This window comes from Ailuropoda melanoleuca, chromosome 6 (genome assembly GCF_002007445.2).
Source record: "Ailuropoda melanoleuca isolate Jingjing chromosome 6, ASM200744v2, whole genome shotgun sequence".
Classification (NCBI taxonomy): domain Eukaryota; kingdom Metazoa; phylum Chordata; class Mammalia; order Carnivora; family Ursidae; genus Ailuropoda; species Ailuropoda melanoleuca.
The window spans coordinates 1,152,221-1,173,187 of record NC_048223.1 but is presented as its reverse complement, the minus strand read 5'-3'; the positions used below and the strand labels follow the sequence as shown (position 1 = coordinate 1,173,187).

General features: G+C 39.6%; 1 protein-coding gene across 12 annotated transcripts in view; it reads left to right on the top strand.

Moving 5' to 3' along the window:
- Positions 1 to 5,986: 5,986 nt before the first annotated feature.
- The window catches only part of HPS3 (HPS3 biogenesis of lysosomal organelles complex 2 subunit 1), a 38,259-nt gene continuing 23,278 nt past the window's right edge, over positions 5,987 to 20,967 (top strand). For 3 of the 12 annotated variants that reach the window (XM_034661842.1, XM_019807785.2, XM_019807783.2), the window contains exons 1-5: positions 5,994 to 6,504; positions 14,024 to 14,515; positions 15,032 to 15,203; positions 15,309 to 15,394; positions 17,325 to 17,517. In XM_034661842.1, the coding sequence (XP_034517733.1) occupies positions 6,288 to 6,504; positions 14,024 to 14,515; positions 15,032 to 15,203; positions 15,309 to 15,394; positions 17,325 to 17,517 (1,160 nt within the window). In that variant the 5' untranslated portion in view covers positions 5,994 to 6,287. Of the gene's footprint in view, positions 6,505 to 14,023; positions 14,516 to 15,031; positions 15,204 to 15,308; positions 15,395 to 17,324; positions 17,518 to 20,967 lie in introns of all 12 variants that reach the window. The other 9 variants (XM_034661841.1, XM_011234531.3, XR_002144203.2 and 6 more) reach the window with 9 other exon arrangements.

The window sequence follows — 20,967 nt, the reverse complement described above, 5'->3', positions numbered from 1 at the left end:
AGTTGAAGAAATCGGTTTAGTTACCACTGTAAGTAATTTTTGGTTGTATTAAGATTTCAGATTCATGCAGCCAAATAGTTTACTGAATGGTTCTCCAAGTTTGGTCTGGAGATCAGTAGCATTAACATTACCTAGGAATTTGTTAGAAATGCAGTTGCTCTGGCTCTACTGTAGACTTACTGAATTTGAAAGTGGGGGTGAGGCACAGCAAAAAGTGTTTTAACAAGCCCTCCAGGAATATTTGATGTATAGTCAGGTTTGTGAACCACTGGTTTAGTGTGAAGTGTCTGTTTGGTGTAAGAAATATATAACCATAGAGACTCTTAATCTTAGGAAACAAACTGAGGGTTGCTGGAGGGGAGGGGGTGAGAGAATGGGGTGGCTGGTGATGGACATCGGGGACAGTATGTGTTGTAATGAGCACTGGGTATTATATAAGACCGATGAATCACAGACCTGTACCCCTGAAACAAATAATACATTATATGTTAATTAATTGAATTTAAATTTAAAAAAAGAAATATGCAAACAATGAAATATCTCTAAACATTTTGTATAATGGGTTTTTTTAAATCAGATATTCTGTTTATATATTACCTTGATTAGGACTTGTCCAGCCCAGAAATAAGAAAATAGTCACTGGAAATATTTTGTCAACAACCTAGTTTTTACCATAAAATTATTCTCTAGAATAAATCTTCCTGAAAAGATATAGGATTAGATTCTCATGACAAAAGCAGTGCAAAGCCAGTAATTGCAAGTTTATGTATTTAACAGGTATATCTTCCTAAAAAAATTAATAGAGGTAGTTCACAGAAAATTCTGTTAGTTCGTAGTTCATAGAAAAATAATGTTAACTCATGAAATAGATATATTTATACTAGGTATAGTTAATTTATATATATTTGCCTGTGTGGGAAAAAGGGAATATGTACTTAGAATGTTTGAATCTGAGAGCTCTGTGATTATTTAGGAAACAATTTTCATACAATCTCAGCAATAAGGATGCTACCAATTCTTTCAAGCTAGGAGTCATTTTATATAAGGAAATTCCAGAAGGGGCCACTCTTGAATAAGATAGAAACTGAGTGAGCTAGGCATAACCCAGTCTGGAAGTCACCAGAAACATAAATTTGCCCTTTGAGCAAAGGAGGCATCTATTCTACTAGCCCTACTTTATTGAGTGAAAAGGTAGGGATGGAAATGTGTGTTTGTGTGTGCACGCATGCACACGTGTGGTATTGGGTATAAGGAGAAATTTACTTTAAGGAAATTGGGACCTGTAGCCCAGAGGACCATTCTGAGAACTATGTGAGAAACCGTAACCTTTGGAATTCACCCATTTTGTTATTTACTGTTACTGCCTATTTGTTTTGTTTTCCTAGCATTAGTTCAGAGCAAATATATTCAAAATTCAGAATACCTGAAGACCAATTTTAGAAGTAGTCTTGTGGGAGAAGGAATCCCAAGACCCAGAGTGGGTAGGGATAGGAGCTGCCAAAGGGAAGGATAGGGCAACACTGGCCTGGTTGGGCCTTCGTGAAGGCATTGGGGTGAACAAACCGAAGGGCCCATGTGGATGTGCTCTTGTGGCCGTGCATGACATTAGAAAAATGGGAGTAAAGGTTGGCTTTGGTGGTTACTTGGACATAGGAGCAGTTGCTGCTTGGCATTCTAAACCAAGTTATCATTCACCTTTTCTTTAGAGCCCAGACAAATCCTGGATACCATATACTTTGGGTTGCTGTAGAAATCCACACATTCTGCTTTAATAACATTTAGTATTTTGTACTTCTAGAATGGCTTGCCCACCCTGCCTTTTGCCTTAATGAATTGGTCTCTTTAAGTAAAAATCTTCAAAGAGACATGAGGTGATAAATCAGTAAGAAATTCTGAACTGGGATACTTTGTTTCTTTAGATAAGTTTTCCCTAGTGAGGATTCTCAAAGATGTTCTGGACATTCATGTTTTTAAAACATGAGCAGTATGTTTTGACTTCTATATTTTTAAATTGAGTGAATAAAATAACTATTGAAATAAAATGTCCCATTTAAGCAAAACAATGTGGAAGACCCTACACGTTTTTTCAGTAAGGAATTGGGACTTAGAGGAGATCGGATCTTAGAGGAGATCTCATCCCCTGCTCTCTTTCACGTGCTCTCTCTCTCCCCTTCTAAGACAAAATTGAAAAAATATGTCTTCTAGAGTTACATTTGTGATTATTAATCTTGCTTTCAGCAAGCCCGTTAAGAAGAAAAGTGAGTCTACATGGTCTGGACGGTATGTTACATGGAATGTCAGGGAAGTAGGATTAGAGAGGACCTAAAAAGAAGCAAGACAGTAAGTCATGGGAAGTAACTGGGAGCAAAGTCTAGGCACAGGGAACAGCAAGTGCTCAAGTCCTAAGAGAATGAGCAGGAGATTTTTAGAGAACACAGAGACGGCTTCTGTGTCTATGGCACAATGAAAGAGAGTGGTAGGAAATGAGGTTTGAGAGAGATAATGAGGTTGACCAGATAATATAGGGCCTTGCAGGCCAAGCCAGGAAATTTTAGTTTTGATCTGAATATCATGGAAAGCCATTGGAATGTTTTGAGTATGAAAGTGACACTGTTTCTCTTTCTCTTTTTTAAAAAAACTAAAAAGCATTTAGAATTTTTCAATATTTTCCTGAACATAGCAAATATCTTAGAACACATTATTTACCATTGAACTCCAATCCACATCACTCTTATTTTAAATTTTTTTGGATTGCATATTTTATTTTTTTATTAACTTATTTTACTTAAATTCAATTAGTTAACAAGAGTGTATCATTAGTTTCAGATTTATAGTTCAGTAATTCTCTTATTTTAAATTCTTGAAGAAATACTTCTGAAGTACCTTCTATATAACTGAGATTCATACAATGAGCTTTACTTTGCAATTAGCTAACTAGCAATATGATTTGGGGTAAGTCTCTTAGCTGTTACCTATCTTGTAGTCTTTAAAAAAAATTCCACATATTTAAAGTACACAGTCTGATAAGCTATGACATATGTATTCACACATAAACCCATTACAAAAATCAAGATAATGGACATATGCATCATTCCCAAAGTTTACTCATGCTCTTTTTTTTTTTTAAAGATTTATTTATTTATTTGACCGAGATAGAGACAGCCAGCCAGTGAGAGAGGGAACACAGGCAGGGGGAGTGGGAGAGGAAGAAGCAGGCTCCCAGCNTAAGATTTATTTATTTATTTGACCGAGATAGAGAGAGACAGCCAGTGAGAGAGGGAACACAGGCAGGGGGAGTGGGAGAGGAAGAAGCAGGCTCCCAGCAGAGGAGCCTGATGTGGGGCTTGATCCCAGGACTCTGGGATCATGACCTGAGATGAAGGCAGACGCTTAACTACTGAGCCACCCAGGCACCCCATACTCATGCTCTTTTTTAATCTGTCCTAACTCTGCCCCTCACTCAGACCCAGGCAACCACTGTTGTCTGTTACTATAGTTTGTATTTACTAGAATTTTATATAAATAGAATTATGTATATAAATAGTACATTCTATTTTTGTCTGGTTTCTTTCATTCACCGTAATTATTTTGAGATTTATCCATGTTGTTGTATGTGTCAATAGTTCATTCCTTTTTATTGCTGAGTAGTATTTCGTTGTATGGATAAAACAAAATTTGTTTATCCATTCATCTGTTGATAGATATTTGGGTTATTTTCGGTTTTTGATGATTACATGAGAATGTGTGTGCAAGTCCTTTTAAGGATATATGCCTCAGTTCTCTTGGATAAACACCTAGGTGTAGAGTGGTTGGACCATATGGTTGGTGTATGTCTAACTTTGTAAGAGACTGCCAAACTGTTTCAAAAGTTGTTATACCATTTGACAGCCACATCAGTTGCTCCATATCCTCACCAACACTTAATCAGTCTTTTAAATTTTCATTATAATAAACGCATAGTGATCTCTAATGGTAGTTTTGACTTGCATTTCCCTAAGGACTAATGCTGCTGAGCACATACAGGAATCTTAAGGCCAAGGTGATGGTGTTAAAAGGTAGGGCCTTTGGTAGGTAATTAGGTCATGAGGGTGGAGCCCTCATGGGTGGGATTAATGCTCTTAGATAAGAGATTCCACAGAGCTCCCTAGCCCTTTCCAGCAAGTGAAGACACAGCAAGAAGTCAGCAGTCTACAACCTCAAAGAGGACCCTAACCCTACTATATGCTGGCACCTTGATCTTAGAATTCCCAAACTCCGGGACTGTGAGAAGTAACATTCTGTTGTTTATAAGCTGCTTACTCTGTGGTATTTTGTTGTAACAGCTCAAATGGATTATAACAGTGGCTATCCACAAGTCAAGGAAAGAGGCCTTAGGAACAACCAGAACTGCAGACACCTTCATCTTGGACTTCTGACATCCAGAATTGTGGGGAAAAAAATTCTGTTTAAGCTATCCAGTCTGTGCTATTTTATTATGGCTACCCTAGCCGAGTAACACAGCCTCCCATACGGAAATTAGGGTGTGCCTACGGCTGCCCCTGCATTTGTAACAGGAATACAAGCAGGCAACTCCTCTTTATAGCTACTGACATACAAGGAAACCAGGCACATCCCCCACCTTCCCTTGGCTAGCATGTCTATCCCCTGAGAATCTTAAATGAGTCAGGTTTATATAAGGGAGAGGCGGTTATCTCTAGAAGGGATTGGGATTCCAGGCTGTAAGCAAATATCACTTCTTTCTCCAAAATAGACATTTTAAACGTAGGTGAAGTTACAATAAAACTGTAAGTTTAGTCTTGAAATTTTAATTTGGTACTGGAATTGTAATTTTCTGTCTTGAGGGAGGAAATAAAAAAAGGACACATATGGCATAGATTAGTGGAGAAAGGGGTGTTCATGTGTTGTATCTGAATGAGTTAGTTGTAAGCAGTTGTTAGGCTCTTTGTTTTCCATAGGAGCCTTCTATGAGTTTTCAACCCTACTTGCTGACTTCCTTGTCCAGTTCTTGGCCTCAGTTTGGTGAATGGTTGTATACCAAAAAGTCCCTATTGGTTGGGTTAGGTGAAGGGCAGCAGGATACTACTAAGGGGTACTTTATTCATCTAGATGGCAAAGGAAATTGAGGTAGGTTTAACTTCAACGCAATTGCACCTAATTTGTAAATTCTTCGAAGAAAGGATTCATGAGGGTGAGAACTAGAAACTAACCAAAGGAAAATCTGCTTTCTTTTTAGTTTTGTCCCTACGTAAGTAAGGGGACGCCGAAAGTAAGAACATCCCACGATTCGTACTTAACAAATACCTTATTTTCTGGATAAATTGTAAAAAAGTCGCTCTAATGCTCCCTTCATCTAAATGTGTGGTGGTTTGGTTTGGTTTTGTTCTGTTTTTTTAATCGGGATTGCAATCATGCGCTCCACCTACAGGCATCAGGAATAGATACAGGATACAGATTAGTTTTAGGAGCACTGGACTGAGAGCTAGTGGATTTCAGCCCTGGTCATTCCATCCTCTGGGGCTCAAACTAATCTTCTGCCAACTACCTGGAGTTCACTAGGTGATGTCCACAGTTCCTCAGCAAATATAAATATATATATTATATATACTATATATATAATATATATATATATATTTTTTTTTTCTTCCTTCCTTCCTTCCTCCCTCCCTCCCTTTTTGCTAAGCACATTCTAAGTGTTGTTCTTTCCAATGAAATCATTCTGGAATTTCCAATATTTTGGAACAACTCTTCAGTGTGTTTAGCCCGGCGTTGAGCCGTGTGCACTGCACTTCAACTTTCGCAGCCCTATCCTCCTGAAACTCTGAGGCTACTGGGGAGACAAGTGATGCCCCTGAAGTAGGTAGAAAATGGTACAAGGTAGCAGATAAAATGTTGAGACGTACTCAAGGGCCTAAACAGCTCGTCTAGCCCAAAGCAGTAACGTGAAATAACGAAAAAAAGGACACAGCGGTCTTTGTGCCCGTCAACCGCGGCGCGCGGAGCGGTGGCCAGCATCGAACCGCCGCGTCCAAGGCCCCCAAACAAGAGGCCCGTCGGATGCAGACGGACCCGGCCGAGGCCACTGCTCCCCGGACCCCTGCCTCGCCTCGTAACAGCCTCTTTAAGAAGGGGAGCCGCAGGCGCCCTGGTGACGCTCACGTGACTCGGCTCTGTGCAACTGCTGGCGGAAGTGGTCCAGCGTCTGCGACCGGAGCGGGGTCTCCGGACGCCCCGAGGGGCGTGCAGGCCTGAGCGGGCACGGACGGGCCGCCCCGGAGCCGGTGGTCAGGATGGTGCAGCTGTATAACCTGCACCCATTCGGGTCGCAGCAGGTGGTGCCCTGCAAGTTGGAGCCCGAGCGGTTCTGCGGCGGAGGACGCGACGCGCTCTTCGTGGCGGCAGGCTGCAAGGTGGAGGCATTCGCGGTGACCGGACAGGAGCTGTGCCAGCCGAGGTGCTCCTTCTCCACGTTAGGCAGAGTGTTGTGCCTGGCCTACAGCGAGGCCGGTGAGTAGCAGCGAGGGCAGGGGGGAGCCGGGGCCTCCCTCCTAGAGGACTGAGCGTCCCCCGCCGCACTCTGGGTGGGGAAGGAGACTTCCCGGAACTTGCTGGATGGTCTCGCGGGGTCTGGCTGCTGATTTCTGAAGGAGAGCAGAGCCGTGCGGTTGTCGTGGCAACCGCAGGTGCGCTCTCGCCTCTAGGGGGCGGGGGACGCTGTCTGCTCTTATCTCGCTCGCTCACCAGAAAGGCCTGTGGTTGGGTGCCTGGGTCCCACTCAGCCAAGACACTTAAAAACAAAGGATACAGCTCCAAAAAATTCAAACTTAAAAGCATAGAAAATCTCAAACACATACAAAATAGGGAGAATGGTATCTTGAACTCCAGATACTCCCAGCTTCAACAATAATGCCAACTCATGGCCAATCCTTTCACGTCTATACCTTTATCCACTTGTCGGTTTTTGAAAGCTCACGTTATATGCTGGTTTTTAAATCTATGCAAGTGGAACTCAAGTCATAAACTCCTCCCACCCACCCAAAACAGCGCAGCAGCATCCACTGCCTTTTTCCCACCGAAATGTGAAGCAGTACCAAGGAGGTACAATGTGGGTGTATCTCTATTTTAGAAAAATACAACATTTAAAAATAAGTGGTACTTAAGATTACGGAAGGATTTACCATAGGCTTCTTTTAACTGCTTAATAATGCACTTAAAGTTTGATTCCTGCTTCTCAAGAGGGTTGTAAATGTATAAATTGCAGTACTTATGGTAGAAAAGCTCAGGGGCTTACTTATGAAGTGCAGAGCATGAACTTGGAGGATTGGAGATCTCTTTCTAATTCCTATTCTGTCTGCTACTGGTTGGGTGTGCATTTACAGAAACTTTTGGATCTCAGGTTCTGTTTTCTTTTTAATTGAAATTGCTAGATCAGTGTTTTCCAGGCTTTAGGATTTTGTGGATCCATTAAAATCTGTGGGGCTATCATCATACTTAGTATCTGACTATTTATTTTGTCCAGTAAAAATATATACTTTTAAAAATGAAAAGCCGTGTTATTTACTGTAACCATAAGAGAAAAAAGCACTAAACCCTAAACATTGGATATCTTTGCTTTACGAGCAACTTACTATGCAGTTATTTTTTTCTTCTTGACTAGTAAAGATATCAATGGAAGCCTGCATTGGTTCACAGATAGTGTTTGAAGACCACTCATTAGATCTGTATGTTCTCTCTCTCTCTTTCTTTCTTTCTTTTTTTTTTTTTAAGATTATTTATTTATTTATTTGACGGAGAGAGACAGTGAAAGAAGGAAAATAAGCAGGGGGAGTGGGAGTGGGAGAAGCAGTCTTCCCGCTGAGCAGGGAGCCCGATGCGGGGCTCGATCCCAGGACCCTGGGATCATGACCTGAACTGAAGGCAGACGCTTAATGACTGAGCCACCTAGACATCCCTGTATGTTCTCTTTCAGCAGAAGATTCTGATTTTGGAATTTAGTAGAAATACCTCTCAACCATTTTTCAATATTAGTGGTTTCCCCATCTCACCCCCCTTTTAAAAAGGAAGTTCTTACCTTCAAGAGCTCTACTGAGTGGCACACTTACCACTCTCAAGGTGTGATGTGTGTGTGTGTGAGAGAGAGAGCGTGCGCGCGCGAGAGAGGCAGAAACAGACCAAACATATTTATAAGATCTGCCCCATTCTTCCAAACGGACATTTATTCTAGAATTGGAAGTGGCAGGCATTATGTAAACTTCTAGTTTTCTTCCCTGTCAGTAATGGTGATTCTTGGGATCCTTGGTGTCACTACTTGTGCTTCAGAATCACCTGGGGGAGCTTGAAAATATGCTGATGCCTGGACCACAGAGAAACTGTCAGTTTCCTGGGGTATGGCCCAGCTTTGGGGTGAGTCTGATATTTATCCAAAATTCAGAACCACTGACCTAGTGCCATACTAGCTGCTGTAGGCAGTGAGTGGCATGGTAACCTTATTAATGAGGCCTTGAAAAACAAAGACTTTTTATAATCCAGTTGGCTGTCCTAAAGAAAGTTCAGGAGTCATGTGCTATGGCATTAGCGTGGGTCAGATAGCTCAAGGGTAACTTTTAGTCCTCAGCTTGAAGACTGGATACAGCCCCTGGGTACAGCTTCTATTAACCCACACATAGCTGACTCCTAGCTCTGTTGATATCCAGATAACTTGTCTTCCACTTCTTAGCTTTTTCCTTTTGGTCTCTTTCTTCCCATTCACAGTAATTTAGACATGGGGATTCCTGCTCTACCTGCCTAGTGTCTTTCTCTATAGCAAATCTCCCGCTGTCAGAAACAAAATGAATCTTGTATCAGCCATTTATATTTATTAAAAGTGCTTTGCAGGTCTCTTACCCAAATAGAAAACATTTTCTTTTCTTTTCTTTTTTCTAAAAATTTTATCTATTTATCTGAGAGAGAGAGAGAGAGATTGAGAGAACAAGTGGCAGGAGGGTCAGAGGGAGAAGCAGACTCCCTGCAGAGCAGGGAGCCCAACGTGGGACTCGATCCCAGGACCCTGAGCCAAAGGCAGACGCTTAACCAACTGAGCTATGCAGGTGCCCAACATTTTCATTTTTTAAAATCTCTAATTAACAGAATGCTATTCTCCCTTTATAAAATTTGGGGGTGTTAGGGAGAAAGTAGGTCGAAATTTTGAAGGACAGAGGGCCCTAACATCATCATCAGTAATGGAAATTTAATTTAGTCTTTGTGTGTGAAGTGAGGAAAAGGAGACATGAGAATTTATTGCTCTCGAAGGAGAAAGACCTGGTGGCCAGGGTTGGGTGCTGTGTGGGGAGCTCTGGTGGAGGACATTTGTTTATGGGGTGTCTGAAGGTGGTGGGGCAGGGAGGACAAGACCACATGGCTCTCATTGACTGTTCTTTAGCACAAGTGTATTAAATGAGTCTGTCTATTACATCCCCCCCAAACCCTACCACCTCTTCACTTTTCTAGAGCCATAATACATATTTTGATGCATCGTATGTTATTTCTGCCTTCTGATGTCAATTTTGTCATAGGAGCAGCCTTTGCCTTAATCTGGTATTAGTGTTAACCAGGTTTGTGATCTTCCTATATAAAAGGAAGATTATTATTTTAAAAAATCAATAATCTCAGCTTAAGAATAAATATGAGAATGATTTTTTAATTTACTTAATGAAGACAGAAGCTGTTGTAAAGTAGAATAAAGCCCCTGACCATATACATAATACCTAAAAAAGATTTTTTAATTTACTTCATGAAGACAGAAGCTGTTGTAAAGTAAGTAGAGTAAAGCCCCCGACCATATACATAATACCTAAAAAAGTCAGTCAGGGGAAGACAAATACCATATGATTTTTTACATGTAAAATCTAAAAAATAAAAAACTTAAAAAAAAACAAAACTAATTGGTGGCTGCAAGAGCTGGGGTGGGGGCAGTGGGAGAAATCGGTGAACTGTGTTTTGTTGCTTGTTTAAATGTATTACATTTTTTAAAAAGTTTAGTTTCTTTCTTTCATACAGTGCTGTTAACCTCCACAGAATCCTCTAGACTTATATCTCCTTTTTAACATTTTGAGAAATAGCATAATTGGGAAATGAGCATCGACTTTTGAGCTAACCACATCCAGGTTTAAATCCCAGCTCTATCTTGTTGGCTGTGTTGCCTTAGACAAGTTACCTAGCTTATTTGAGCCTCAGATTCCTGATCTATAAAATGGAGAATGAGATAATACCTTGAAAGTTTTTTGTGAGGATTAACTGAGAGAACTCTAAATCTCTGATCATAATGCTTGTCAGGTAAACACACTTACTTAGCAAATTCTAGTTCATCATTGTAAAACTAGTCTGAAAACATACAAGACAGTATGGGCACTATCTACAGTTTGCAGATTATATACAAATGATATATAGACTTTATCAGTGAAATAGGTATATTTTTATAAATGTATGAATAAAACAATTTTATTTAACCAAACAAATATTCTTAGTTTTAAAATTCATTTACTAATTTGAATATGGCACCAAAGCATGGGCAACAAAAGAATAAAGTAAATTGGATGTCATAAAAATTAAAAACCTTCGTGCATCTATAAAAGACACTAAAAACACTAACAACAGATGGAAAAGGCAATCCACAGAATGGGAGAAAATACTTGCAAAGCATATATCCAAGAAGGGATTAATATCCAGAATATATAAAGAACTTCTGTAACTTAACAACAACAAAAGCCAATTCAAAAATGGGCAAATAGGCATTTCTTCAAATGGCCAACAAGCACATGAAAAGATGCCTAACATCATTAATCACAGGGAAATGCAAACCACACCCATACTGAGATACCATTTCACACCCATTAAAATGGTTACTATTTAAAAAAAGAAAGAAAACAGCAAACATTGGTGAGAATGTGGAGAAACTGGAACCCTTGCACACTGCAGGAATGTAAAATGGTAGAGCTGCTGTGGAAAACAGTGTGGTGTTCCTCAAAAAATTAATTACCGTATGATCCAGCAGTTTCACTCTTGGAAGTATATAAACAAAGTAATTGAAAGCAGGGACTTGGCAGATATTTATACATCAACGTTCATAGTGTTTTTTTCCTAAGATTTTATTTATTTATTTGACAGAGAGAGACAGCGAGAGAGGGAACACAAGCAGGGGGAGTGTGAGAGGGGGAAGCAGGCTTCCCGCCGAGCAGGGAGCCCGATGTGGGGCTCGATCCCAGGACCCTGGGATCATGACCTGAGCCGAAGGCAGACTCTTAACAGCTGAGCCACCCTGGCACCCCCATAGCATTTTTTAATGAGAGCCAAGAAGTGGAAGCACCCCAAATGTCCATCAACTGAAGAAAAGACAAACAAAATGTGGCATATGCATATCTCTACCTGCATGTTTGTTGAAGCATTATTTTTAATAGCCAAGACATGGAAACATTCTGAGTGTCCTTAAACAGATGAATAAATAAAATGTGGTATATACATAAAATCGAATATTACTCAGCCTTAAAAAGGAAGGGAATCCTGACACATGTTACAACACAAATGAACCTTGAAGACATTATGCCTAGTGAAATAAGCCAGAAGCAAAGACTAATATTGTATGATTCAGTTTATATGAGGTATCTAGAGTGGGCGAATTCATAGAGACAGAAAGTAGAATGGTCATGGCCAGAGTCTGGGGGTGGGGGAGAGGAGGAGTTATTGTTTAAGGGATACAGAGCTTTGAGGAAGATGAACAAGTTCTGGAGAGGGATGATGGTGATCGGGGCACAATGTGAATATACTTCATACCATTGAACTCCAGTCTCAAAAATGGTGAAAATGGTAAATTTTATGTTATGTATATTTTACCCCAACAAAAATTTTTTAAACATTCATTTACTGAGGAACTTCTAGAAAGATGGAGGGGACAAGTCATCCTTTGACCCAACTCCATCCAAACTGCTTCCCTGGAACTGAGTGAGCCAATATATGGAGCCTGTAGGTACAGTTAGGGATTATGCCAAGATGTCCAGGGAATGAAGAGGTGCAAGCTGCGTTTCTGTGGTATCAAAGGGACCAGCATCAAGAGAAGGCTCGCCTTTCTGGAAGGTTGGCTCATTTCTGACAAGGAGGGGACCCGGCCAACCCAGCGAGCATTTGCAGAGAGGGGCTGCTTGCTTGCTGCATGTGTATATGGGAAGTTGTGACGCTCACAGCAGTGTTTCAGTTTTAGTTCATTGGAAAAGGGCCTATCTACCAAATAACGTTAGTATATAATAGGCTCTACATTTGGGAAAACCTTGACTTCTCTTCCCCTCAAAGTTCTAAAGATTAAAAATTTAAATAAAAAAGCCACTAAAATAGAACATGTAAGACTATAGTTACGTAATTTGGTGGGCATAGGACTGTCTAAGCAAATTAGGAAACTCAGAGGCCAAGAAGAAAAGCATATAGATCTGACTATGTAGATATCTGACTACTTTTACTATGGTAACAGCTGCCATAAGTGAAATCAAATGTCAAAGAATAGACTACCAAAAACAATTTCCTATTCGTGACCAACCAAAGATTAATATCACCTTTACCCAGAGAGCTGCTATTTCTTAGTAAGAAAAACAAATCAAGCATCCTATTAAAGTAGATAACTTGCGGAAGAGAAGTCATACATGGTTGATAAAACACAGGAGAAGATGGCCAGCTTTAGTAATGGTCTGGGAAATTTACATATAATAACCATAAGAGTCCTTGTTTCTCCATCACATTGAGTCAGTGCTAGTGAGGATATGGGGAAACGGGCATGTTCAAACAGTGCTGCTGGCAACATGAGCTCTGATTATGTAATTGTGATAGAATCTGGCAATATCTTAAGATTTAAAGCATACCTGCCTTTTGGCCCAACATTCTCACTTTTGGGAATCTATGCCATTGAAGCAAACCCCTAGGAAATGAGTATATAGGTATAGATAGGCCTATTTATCACAGCATGAAGTATAGTGGCAGAAAAACTTGAATATATATCAATAGGGGAATTGTTGAATAAATCATGGCACATATATACATAGGATATACAGATAATTTTCAATAAAACGATGTTAGATACTGATGTATTGACATGGCGAGTAAGATTTATTGGTAATTTTTAGAAGTTGCAGATTGTTAAATATATTCAGTATGATTCCATTTTGGTGAAAAAAAAAGACAAAACACTAGTCTGTGGTCTATGTTTATATGAAAGAAAGGTGTAGAAGGCCACATACCAAGCTATGTGTGTTAACCCTGGCTCCTCACAGATTGGACTGCGGGGAAGAGATTATGCTTTTCATTTGGCATCTCTTTACTGCTTTGATTTCTTACAACAGAGAGTAACTATAAAATTACTTTATAATTCAAACAATATAATAAAATCAACGATGAAGGGAAAATTAATTTGGATTTAAGTTTTATTTAATATGTATAGCTTTTTCCTACTTCTCAGAGTTGACATGAAGGTGTCACCTGTGGGAAGGGGGTCTCAGAGCTACAGGAAACACTCAGAGCTAATATAAGGAATAAAATGTACAATTTCTATGTAAGCTACATAAATAATAAATGGATTATCTTTTTTTTTTTTTTTAAATTTTTTTAATTTATTTGACAGAGATAGAGACAGCCAGCGAGAGAGGGAACACAAGCAGGGGGAGCGGGAGAGGAAGAAGCAGGCTCATAGCGGAGGAGCCTGAATGTGGGGCTCAATCCCAGAACGCCGGGATCACGCCCTGAGCCGAAGGCAGACGCTTAACCGCTGTGCCACCCAGGAGCCCCAATAAATGGATTATCTTAAGACATAATGGGGAGAGATTTATTTCAGAACCTAAATGCCTAACATCAGTTAAAAATATACCTAAGATCCTATTAATTAGGGTTTTGTTCTCGTCAATCTTTAATTGAATACTAATTCACATTAGGATTCACTAATAGTTCCTTTTCATGGCATAAAGTAAGTGGTTGTTTCTAATTACAAATTCTAGGTATAATCTTATTTTCTTCTCAGGAGACTATTTGGCAGTAATTGAAGAGAAAAACAAAGCTACGTTTCTACGTGCATATGTGAACTGGAGAAGTAAAAGGACTGAAAACTGTCGCGTGTGTATCCGAATGCTTGGACATAATGTGGAGGCACCCTTTAACGAAACCTACAAAGACCAGATGTCTATTATTGAAATGCCGCTTTCTGAGGCCCCCTTGTGCATCTCCTGTTGCCCAGTGAAAGGAGACCTTCTTGTTGGTTGCACCAATAAGTTAGTCTTATTTAGTTTGAAGTATCAGATCATTAATGAAGAATTCTCAATATTGGACTTTGAACGTTCTTTAATTATACACATAGATAATATCATTCCTGTAGAAATTTCTTTTTGTATTGGTTATGTTGCTCTCATGTCAGACTTAGAAGTCTTAATCCTAAAACTGGAATCAGACCCTAAAAATGGAGAGAGTGTTAACCACCAGCCACCTAAGACCAACAATCCAATGAAACAGACAGAAGGTAAATTATGAATTTAGCTTGCTTTCTTATCTTAGGTGTAGAGAAAACCCTTACTTCTGGCAATCTCTGAAGCCACATTATTTACAGATTCAGTTTTTCCTGATACATGAGATTTGGGTTTGTGATCCGGCTGCCCAGATCTTACTCAGTAGCATGTCAGTGTGGTTCAGCATATACTTGTCAATAGAAATAATGGAAGAGCTAGAAGGAGTTTCTGACCCCAGTTCTCATAAGTTGAATGGCCTTGGGTTAGGAATGCCATCTCTGAGTTTCAATTTCCTTGGTAAAATTGGGATGATAATATCCTGTTGTACTTTATCTGTTGTGAGGAATAAATGAGGAAGTGCTAAGGCTTTTCAAAACCATAGTGCCTTGCAAATATAGGAAATGTCTGTGTGCATGAATAAATAAAATTACTATATTTCAATTTAATGGGTCTGGGGTTGTTGTGAAATTTAAACTTCATTCAACTAGTACTTGGGGTTACTAAACTCTTCTCAAATTTTATTTTTTAAGATGTCAGTAATGAAACTTTGCAGCTTGAGTCAGATGATTTTGTTATCTGTCAAAAGCCCATGGAACTTCTCGGTGAAAAAAGTAGCCAGTCTGGAATATCTGTTACACTGGAGTCAACGGGATTAGCTGATGAAAAAACAAAATATTACCACGTTCAGCACCTGCTCTATAAGTATTACAAAGCTTTTCATTCATCAGCATTTAATATATATTTACCTGCTTAGAAGTACATCGAAATTAGATCTCTTCCTCTTTCTTTCTCTTTTTAAACTCACAGACGTTTTGCTCCTGATATTTCGTCCTATGTCTTTTCTGATGACATCAAGTTACATTCACTTCAGTTGCTACCCATTTACCAAACAGGTAAGTATGGCAGTGCTGCAGTGCAGTGAGGTAAAAAGGCTCTGGGCTGGGAGGGGAGACCAAGGTGGGTAATATGTTAGGTTCTCTTACTGAGTCTCCCTGTGGCCCTGGACAAGTTCCTTACCAAATAATGGTAGAGCGTTCTTGTGAGCACTAGAAAGGGAAGTTGTGTCTGCTAGGAGGAGCCATGGAGAGAACATGACAGACAAAACGCATTTCCCTTTTTGAAATGGTTACTTGGCCCAAAAAGGGAAATTGGAACCTTGTCCTAGCTGGGGTTTTTTAGCTGGGTATGTGGCTAAGCTTCTTACGATGGCCTTGTGAGCAAGGTGGGAAAATGTTGACTGAATGGGAAATTCATTCAGAGTGGTGGTTTTCAACCTTGTTGCACATTGGGCTGACTTGGATGCTTTAAAGAATACTGATGCCCAGGCTCTGCATACTGGTGATTCTGACTTGATTAGTCAACTACGGTATGTGGACATCAGTAGCTTTTTAAATGCTCCCCCGGAACGTAATGGGCAGCCCAGACTGAGAATTCGCCATTGGGTTTTGTACTTAGTCCTGGCCTGCCTAACATCTTTAGATGTTGCCTAGAGACAATATAAGTATTATTCTGATTAAACGTGTTTATAAACCTCCCTTATTTTTTTCTTTCTTTTAGTAAACATTTATTGACTGCCTACTATGTTCGGTATTGTGCTGAATACTAGGGAACCAATAATGAGCAAAAGTAGGCAAAGTACTTGCATTCATGGAGCTTATTGTGTTGGGGGGGGAAGCAGACATTAATTGAATAATCATTCTATTATTATCAAGGAGTATACAATTACACACTGAAATGAGTGCTCTGCGGGAAAAGAATCCTACCTTGAGAGCTTCTAACAAAGATATTAACCCCATTTACGGGTCAAGAAAGGCATCCTAGGAAAGAGGATCTGAAGAGTGATTTGGGGCTGATTTGGAAATATGGTTGGTGCAGAGGAAGCAGCAAAGGTGTTGTAGTAGAGGGAGAATCTAATAAGTGAGGAACTGAAGCTAGAGCAAGGCAGAGAAGGTCGTGAGACAATGCTGGAGACCAGAGAGGGCCCAGAGCCATGTAAGGGGGTCAACTATCTAATGGCCTTTCCCTTTCTCTTTCTTTTCTTTGCAGTAGCAAGAAGCTGGGCTAATACCGTAGAATTTCCCATAATCTGAATTTTGCTAATTGAGCCCCCACAGTGTCATTTAACACGTTCCTATATCCCCTGTATTTCCCTGTGATTTGGTAGTTCAATCTGAAGCTGTACTGTTCACTATGGTGGCCGTTATCTACCTGCTGCTGTTCAGCACTTGAAATGTGACTAATCTAAATTGACATACACTGTTAAGTGTGAAATTCACACCATTATCTGAAAGAGTTAGTACAGAAATATATATATAAAGTATCTCATTACTTTTTTTGTTAACTGTTGGTTGACATGGTAATAGGGATATATTGGGTTAATACAATACACTATGAAAATTTTGCCTGTTTCTGTTTACTTTTTAAAATGTGATTACTAGAAAACTTTAAATTACATATGTGGCTCATGTTATATTTCCATCAACAATGCTGGTCTAGACTAAGTCTTGATTAGATGATGATAGTGGTTATGATTATGAAGATGATGATTTGGTACCACAAGTAGTGCTGACTTCTGTTGGAAGGTACATGGTATCTGGTGATGATTATTACCTAGATCTGTTAACTTATTAGGGGTTGGAAAATGGTGATATTTTAATTATATCAGCTCCCTTTTTGTTTCTTACTGGCATTCTTCTATAAAGAGCAGCTTTTCCTAAACAAATCTTTGGTTATCCACTGAGAATTTTTGCTTAGACAAGTTAAGATATCAATTTCCTTTATTTATTGGTTTCATGGGGTTTTCCCCCCATTTTTTTCATGCAGGTTCCCTAACTTCTGGTAGAAAAAATTTGTCTCAGGAAAAAGAGTTGCTGAGTCTCTTCTGTTTTTTCTCATTACCTCATGTGGGCTATCTGTACATGGTTGTCAAATCTGTTGAATTAATGTCAGTTTACCAGTATCCTGAGAAGTCTCAGCAGGCGGTGCTCACACCACAATTTTTGCATGTCATCGCAAGGTATGTTACAATGTTACTGCTGGACTTTGAGTCACTTATTCTTCTGCAAATTCTTGGGGGTGCTTCCTAAGTCTTTAAATGAGAATTGTGTGGGGGTGCCTGGGTGGCTCAGTCTGTTAAGCGTCTGCCTTTGGCTCAGGTCATGATCCCAGGGTCTGGGATCAAGTCTCACATTGGGCTCCCCGTTGAGCGGGGAGTCTGCTTCTCCCTCTGCCTGCCTGCTCTTTCTCTCTCTCTCTCTGACAAATAAATAAATAAATAAATAAATAAAATCTTTAAAAAAATAAATGAGAATTGTGTGAACCCATATATGGTATTGTAAATTAATGATGTGTATTTGTCTTTCGATGGCCTATACCTACCTTTTCAATGTCAAAGATTTAGATTCTCGTTTTGCCTTTGTTTTATTTTCTTAGATTGGATAGGGGTCTTTGTGAGAAAAAATTTTCACAGGGAATTTTAATGAAAAGTCAGTGGGGCCAGTCAGGACATCCCTGGATTTCTTTTTAGATTTCCTAATTTATTCCTCTGCTGTCCTATCCCTTCTGTATGAGTTGAATTATTTCATAATTTAGAACTGTGAAGGAGCAAGAAAGACTACCCTCTGATTAGTACAAATGGGGAAAAAATAATCCAGAGGTTGGGATTGGCGAGGTCATGTGGATAATTGGTGGCAGATGCCTTTTCAGTTGCCTTACCGTGAGAGGCTGGCATATAACCTGCGCTCCTGAGCAGGATTTTAATCTCATTTCCTTTTTATCTCAGCAGTAACGGATGCTTCTGGTTCTATTTCCTGTTTTTTTGAGCTTAGATTATGTGCAAGCCACTGCATTGGGCCCTCTTGCCAAGTAACCGTGAATAAACTACACCATCTGTTTTCTAAAGCAACAGCATGAAAGAAGGCAGAGACACGTACATGGGGCGCAAATACTAGGGGATTTGTGAAAAATATCTTTAGACTTTGTGAAAGTGAAAGTGAAAATAGGCAATGCGAGGAGAGAAATTTCTTCTGGCTGAGAAGAAAAAAACCTTTTTTTAAGGTTTTTTGTGCTTGAAGTGAGAAAAGCTAGTTAGAATCTACAGATGTAGATTAGAAGAGAAGGGCATTATAGATACAGGTAAGACTATAAAAAAAGGCTATGTCTAGTTTTGTAGGAGCATCTAATAATTGCATAGGATGGTGATTTTTAATTTTTTTCAACTGAATGGAAGGATCAGAAGCTACAGCAGGTGCTAGAGTATATTCAGACAGCGTAGAACTCATCTGAACATTCTGCCACTCACTCATAGTGTGGTTGCTTCCCTCTCCTCCCCATTGTCTGGTGTAAGGAGAAATTCTATTGTGTGTTTCCTAAGTGAACATTGTGGAAGCAGCTAGTCTCAATTTCCAACATGTTGTGCATAGTGATGTTCTTCAACCATGAAGAATCTGAAATGCAGAGAAGTGGTGCAAATAATGCTCGAGGGAGAGCTCAGGGCTTTGAAAATTAAGGACTTTTTTAAGGTTTTGATCAATAAAGTGATGTGATAAGAGCATTGCTTTAGGAAAATTAGTGGTGGCTGTTATGCAGGATAGATTGAACACAGGTAAATACGCTATTGAAATGGTTCGGGGAAAGATAACGAGGGGCTGTACCAGTGAGAGGATGAGGAAGAATGGATGGGAGAGGCTTCAGCAAGAGAATGACAAGACTTGGTGTCTGTTGGGATGGTGGGAATGGAGGAGGCACAAAAAACCCCACCAGAGTGTTGAGGCTGCTTTTATCAAAGAATAGAGGCTGGTGAAGGGTGGGGAAAGAGAAGTTTGGTTTAGGCATTTGAGTTTGAGGAGCTTAGGGAGTATCAAGGGGAAATGTTAAGTAGGCTTTTGGACACAGAACTGAAGATGAGAAAAGAAAGGAAAACATGGACGTTTTATTACCATCAAAAAAGAGCTGACTGTCGAAGTAGTGAGTATGGCCCCAAGAGTGTGTAGCAGAGAAAAGTAGTTGGAAAACTAAACTCTGGTGAAGGTCATGTTTGGGAAGGGAGAGAAAGAACAGAAGGATTTTCAAGAATGCAGAAGAATCTAGGAACTATAGCATCCTAGACACCAAGGAAAAACTAGAGGGAGAAAGAAAGAATAAAATATTTATTTCTGTCCCAAAATATTGATGTGAAAGACTATTAATCTTTTCTCTACCTGATTGCATAGATGTAAAGGACACTGAGAATTTAGTGATTTGATTCCCTAAATTTATTTCCCCTCTCTTTTAAATATAAGTCATGGATTAGTTTAGAATGCAGAGTCCTGAAAACACAGTTATGGGGATTTGAAAGGATTTAAAATGTGTGGGTCTTGCCTGTCTCCAGGTAAGAAATTATTGAAGCTTTTCTTAATATCAGCACCAAAATACACTCTTAAATCATTAATTTAACTGTGGAAGCGCTAGACGTTAGAATAGCAGCTGTGATATGTAAATTCAGATTCTTAATAAAGATCCCCACCCATATTTTTAAAGTTCTATATTTGTTGAACTTACTTTTACATATTATTTTACCCAGTAAATACATACTTTAGAAATATTGTGACCCATAATTTTGTCTTGAAAAGTTTCTTGAAGGATGGTATGTTTAAAAAAAAAAAAAGCAAAAAAAATTTTTTAAAAGAATCTAAGAACAATATAAAATCATGTAAAATGTCATCCTTATAGAAATACATAAATGGGAAAGCCCCCCCATAATCCTACTCCTCAGAGTCAACCATGTCAACAATTGATGTGTATTCAGGGCACCTGGCTGGCTCAGTAGGTTAAGCGTTTGCCTTTGGCTCAGGTCATGATCCTAGGGTCCTGGGATCCCAGCCCCACATTGGGATCCCTGTCTGCTTCTCCCTTTCCCTCTGCCCCTCCTCCTGCTTGTGCTCTCTCTCTCTCTCTCAAATAAATAAATAACATTTTTTAAAAATGGTGTATATTCATCCAACTTTTTAAAAAAACAATACATTTACTACTATGATTTGTTTTTTATGGAAGTGGATCATAAGATTTCCACTGTTCAGCAACTTGCTGCTTCACTTAGCAGCGTATCTTGGACAACTTTCCATGCCAACACATTTCAGTTCACTTTATTCTCTTATACTGCTGCTTAGTATTTCTACAATAGCCAGCTGCTGGATTGCTGTAGGTGGAGGTGAGTCAGAGGACCAGCCTTCTTATCTCTGGAAACTAAGAGTCGTTTATCATTTATGGTCATAGCTACTCTCACTTATCATTCTGGCCCCATCACAGGTGCTTTTTTGCTTTTCACTATCTCAAAGTCCCTTCTATTTGTTTTACTTCCTGGTGTTAACTCTCTATTCTAGATTTCTAAGTGGTGGTGCAAGTGTTCCAGCGATTATCCTGACTCCAGAGGTCATGTGCTAGGACTTTGTGGAAATGGACAGAGATGACAATGGGCTGGGGCTACAGT